The following is a 4,776-nucleotide window of genomic DNA, read 5'->3' on the forward strand; positions in this document are numbered from 1 at the left end:
TTAGGAAGCAAGGTGGCTCTTGCCATCCACTTCATGGTGGAGTAGTGTGTCTGAGTGGGAGGCAGCTGGGGAGGGAAAAGAACCATCAAGCAGGAGGCAGAGGCTCCATTTTGTTAGGTAGAATACAGGCCTGTGGTCCATTTGGTCCCAAAGCACATGGCTGAGGCTGGAGGCCTGGCCGATCATCTGTGCTTGGTAAACATCCACTGGGTAGACAGCCTTGTAATCAGTGTGTCTAGTTTCTACTCATCCCTTTCATGGATGGAAAAGCCCTTGGAAAAATGCATTCTGGTCTCAGGGAGGTGACTTCTGTGGGTGCCTTTGTATAAGATACAGACCAGCATACAGGTGGGCATTAGGGCTTAACTCACATTGTTTAAAGAAAGTCTTTTTAGTTCAATTTTTGCATTATTTGGTTAAATTTTTTTTTTTTTTACTGCACCTTAAGCTGCAGCTAAGGTGTCTGGGTCAGCAAGCCTTTGGCTCTGTCACTGAGTCGCTGTCTATAGCTCAGGACCCTCTTAGTTGCAGAACCAGTGAGCGGAGTCAGTACTGGTTTCTCCTCTTCAGGGTTGATAGACCTGGGTACGTGCACCATTGGAGCCTGTGGGGAATTTTTCAGGGAGCGCAGGGTGAGGTTTCTAAAAAGCAAACGTGGTTTCTGGTTGAGTAGTGGTTCAGCCTTTCAGGCAGCTAGGGCGGCGGCTGAGTTGTGAAGTCTGCCGCACACATGGCAGACATGGTAGTGGCGTGCATCTGCAGCCTCAGTGATTGAGGGCCGAGGTAACTGCTGGGTCCTGAAGCTTGCTGGCCAGCCAGGCCAGCCGAGGATGAACTCTATGCTCAGAGACATTCATAACATAGAAATTGATAGAAATTGGAGAGCAATTGAGGAAGATGTCTGATGTTGACCTTTGGTTTTGGTATGCACATTCACACACATGCACACGTCTCCAACACACACAGGTACGCTGCTGGTAGAAGAATCAGGAGACAGATCAGAGGACAGTAATAGGGGCACCCATTACCAGAGCAGACTGTTCTCCCAGTGGGTTCCAGAGGCCAAGGACGCAGAAAGCAGGAGCTGCATTCTGAAGCTTTCGCTTTGGTCTTTCATGTTCACTGCCCCAATTTCCCAAGTCTGGAAAATGAGCCTTTGCCAGAGGACCAACTTTTTAGCAAGAGGACATCTTTTCTTACTTTTAGTTCCAGTAGACAAACTGCTGAGCAGGGGAACTATGAAAAGACTTGACTAGTGAGAACTCGATGTAGAGTTCTGGAAATCGGGAAATCAGCCTTTGGCCTTCCCTCTCCCTATGTGGGACAGTGGCAGAGTACTTGCAGTGGGCTCTCTAAGTGTTCTCAGAGTGATTTTTTATCCTTGATAGTTTGCTGTGGACTGGAGAGATAAGATGGGGGTGGGGTGGATGGGATCACTGTTGGCTGTCTCCCAAGAAGATAGAGTGTCCTAGGTTCAAAGCTGGGAGGTCTTCGGCGAGGAGGCCACTGCTGCCGGTAGAGGAAGCAGGATGGGTGGGAGGAGGGGAGTATACCGCTCCGCACGGAAATGGAGCTGCGTTTCCTGGATGACGGGGTGGAAGGACCGTCCTGCTGAGCCAGCTGTAGGGTGCCTGCCGAGACCTGGCTTGCTGGCTGTAACTACCCCCTCCACTTATCACACGGGATGACTGCACAGCTAAAGAATGCCTTGCTGAAGCCACCCGGGTCCCTGGCCTCTGGCCTCTTGTTCCCACAACTTGCATAGTGAAGCTGGAAGATCAACAGGCGCACAAACACAAAAGGAAAGCTTTGCAAGGTTCCTGTGGGGCTCATTCTTTCCGGCCAGAGTGATTTATGAAACAAGGGCCTCTAGTTCCCTCTGCAGAGCATCTCAGCCTCCCTGCCTTCCTAAACCCAGCTGAAGCACACAGTTCTCAGACATTCCCAGCACAGCTGTCTCCACTGTTTATTTCTTCTGCCCCACACCTGTGTGGCTCCCTTAGCCGTGACTACCAAAGATGGACCCGTTCTCTGCTCTTTCCAACCCTCTCCCTCTCCCCACGGCAACATTCCATATGCTTAAAATTGACCCTGAAGAAGCCAGCCCTCCCTTTCCCCCTCCAGATCTCTTGCTTACCCCTTTGGAGTTTGTTATTGGTGGAAGAGCCTGGAATCTACCTTAGCTGGCTATGGAACTGCAGAGTGTAGGTGAGGTGTTTGGAGGCAGAGAGGGTGCCGGAAAGTTTTGGATGGGTTGGGAGTGGATATTTGTTGCAGCAGGCAGGCTGTCATCTTTGGTAATGATGATGGAGTGCTGGGTGGATGACGAAGAGGAGGCTTGCCCGCCCGCTGCCCTGGCTTGCTCCTTGGGGAGGTAACGGACCACAATGCTCAGGAGCCTGCCCCGGAAGCTTGAGCTAAGAAAGTTGTAAAGGATGGGGTTGGCGACGCAGTGCAGCATGGAGAAGCAGTCAATGATTTCGTAAAAGAAGTAGAGCAGGTTAACCAGGTGGCAGTGAAGGAAGATGTGGGTCGCATGCAGAGTGAGCAGCAGCGTGGTCACATGGTAGGGTAGCCAGCAGACTACAAAGACCGCTGTGTAAGCCCACAGCAACAGGCAGTGGCGCCTGCTCTCTGACCGTTGTTGCCTCCGAAGCCGGCAGGCCGATAGAATGTTGAAAACTGCGATGAGAGGAAAGGGCAGTAGGAAGCCCAGGACGGTAGCAGACAAGGACACTGCCAGGGCCCAGGTGCTGTACGTTTCAAAAGGTGCCAGGAAGAGGCACATGGGCTCAGAGCCGTCCAGCAGCTGGATATGCACAATCTCAGGCAAAGGGATGATGGCCGCGAGGACCCAGACGCCTGCGCACACAGCCCTCCGTACTCGGTGCTGGTGGCGCTGCCAGGAGGGAGAGGCATTGGTGAGCGTGAAGTAGCGGTCGATGCTCAGGCACGTGAGGAAGAAGATGCTGCTGTACATGTTGGCAAGGGAGAAATAATGGATGAAGCGGCAGGAGAAGCTGCCCCAGAGCCAGGTGTACTCCAGCATGACCTCCAGCATCCAAACAGGCAGAGATAGGATGATGCCCAGGTCTGCAATGGCCATGTTGAGAATGTATAGGCTCAGCATCCCCGCCCGACCTGAGCGGTGCCAGTTGACACATATCACCAGGACGTTCTCCACCAACCCCACCACGAAGATGGCCAGATAGAGGACGAAGAGGACCACTTGTTTGGTATTCTCGTTGAGGTCCATGTGGCAATCAGTAAAGGTGTGGTTGAAGAGTTGGAGAAGCTGTGTCCAGTTGTGGATCTCTTCAAAATCATTGTTGGGTGCCAAGGTGGGCCCAGGCCCAGGACTAGGTTTGACTGACATGAGGACCAACTAATGTCTGTTGGAAAGAAGGGAGGGTTGGAAAAGAGAGAGAGAGAGAGTTCCCCCTCCTCCCTAGGGCAGCCTCAGTCTCCCCATCTAAAAGCCCCAGGGCCCTAGGGGAATTCTGGGGCTGATTCAATGAGAAAAGTATGTTTAGAACTCAAACTCTGACTGCTTAGGTTTAACTTAAAAGCAGACATTTTGTAGGAAGATGAATGGTAATTGTACTCGAGGTTTCTTCTCAGAATTGGCAAGCCCAACTCACCACCAGCCCCAGTGGTTTCTAACTTCTACTTCTGTCTTAGACTTTACTAACGTGGTGCAATTTTCATTAGGGGCTCCTGCTCTGCCTTTCTATTTGTTTAGAGGTGTGGAATACACAGACACACAGACACCCACCCATCCCTCATACCTCTGAGTTGCCCCTGGGAAAAATCTTTCCCATGGGAAAGCCATTGTCTCCAATCCCTGCCTGCCATCTTCCCAGGGAGGGGGCAGCACTCACCTGGGTTGCTCCTGGAAGCACCTGCCCTGGAGAGGCTGTGGATGGGGCTGTTAGCTACAGGAGGCTGCAGAGGCAGTTCTGCCTCTGTCGGAGCTGGCTCTGCTGCTGGCTTCAGGCCGTTCTGCTCGTCAGGGAAGTAGCTGTCACAGGCTGAGGCTCTGTGGGAGAGGGCTGGGGTGTTTCCTGTGTTCTCCCAACCCAGTCCAAGGGGATGGACATCCCAGAAAGACTGACAGTGTGTGTATGTGAGGGGGTGGGGGTTGAGGGGGGGTCAAGCCTGACTGCAAGCAGACTCACTAAGCATGCGAATTAGCTAAGCTTCAGTTCTTGTCACCTCTGACAGCGGGACAACCACAGGATCTGTGAGACCTCAAGGCAAACGAAACAAAACAAAAAAGACCTTGTGGAAAATTTCTTTAATAACGAAAAAAAAGATGTATTTTATGTGTATGAGTTTATTCTGCCTGTGTACATGCATGCACCATGTGTATGCCTGGTGACTAAAGAGGTCAGAAGAGGTCGGATCTCCTGTAACTAGACTTGTGGATGGTTGTGAGCTCCCACATGGGTGCTGGGAACCAAACCTGGGGCCTCTGCAAGAGCAACACATGTTGAGCCATCTCTCCAGCCCCCATAGCAAGTTTCTTATATGAAACAGAAATGCATGTTTTGACTTTTCCCAATGGCTTAAAGTCTCACTCCGCACTGTGTGTCTAACAGAACTGGGGGACAAGGACAAACGCACACTGAAAATCACCCAGGCTTTCACTTGTGGCACCTCTAGGGGTTACGCTCCCCATCATGACCCTTCAGACCTTCTGCTACTGTGGGGAGCCTCTCAACAGTTTCGGGCCTAGAGATTGTCTTTCTTGCATCAGGCACAATGTCCATACAT

General features: G+C 51.7%; 1 protein-coding gene across 1 annotated transcript; it reads right to left on the reverse strand.

Moving 5' to 3' along the window:
- Nucleotides 1–2,162: 2,162 nt before the first annotated feature.
- Nucleotides 2,163–4,099, reverse strand: Gpr182 (G protein-coupled receptor 182). Its single transcript, XM_055612044.1, is given in 3 exon segments — nucleotides 2,163–2,277; nucleotides 2,279–3,392; nucleotides 3,882–4,099. Coding segments are annotated over 2 exon segments (1,188 nt in total). The 5' UTR covers nucleotides 3,377–3,392; nucleotides 3,882–4,099; the 3' UTR covers nucleotides 2,163–2,187.
- Nucleotides 4,100–4,776: the final 677 nt, after the last annotated feature.

Source organism: Psammomys obesus, unplaced genomic scaffold (assembly GCF_907164565.1).
Source record: "Psammomys obesus unplaced genomic scaffold, mPsaObe1.curated_primary_1811, whole genome shotgun sequence".
NCBI lineage: Eukaryota > Metazoa > Chordata > Mammalia > Rodentia > Muridae > Psammomys > Psammomys obesus.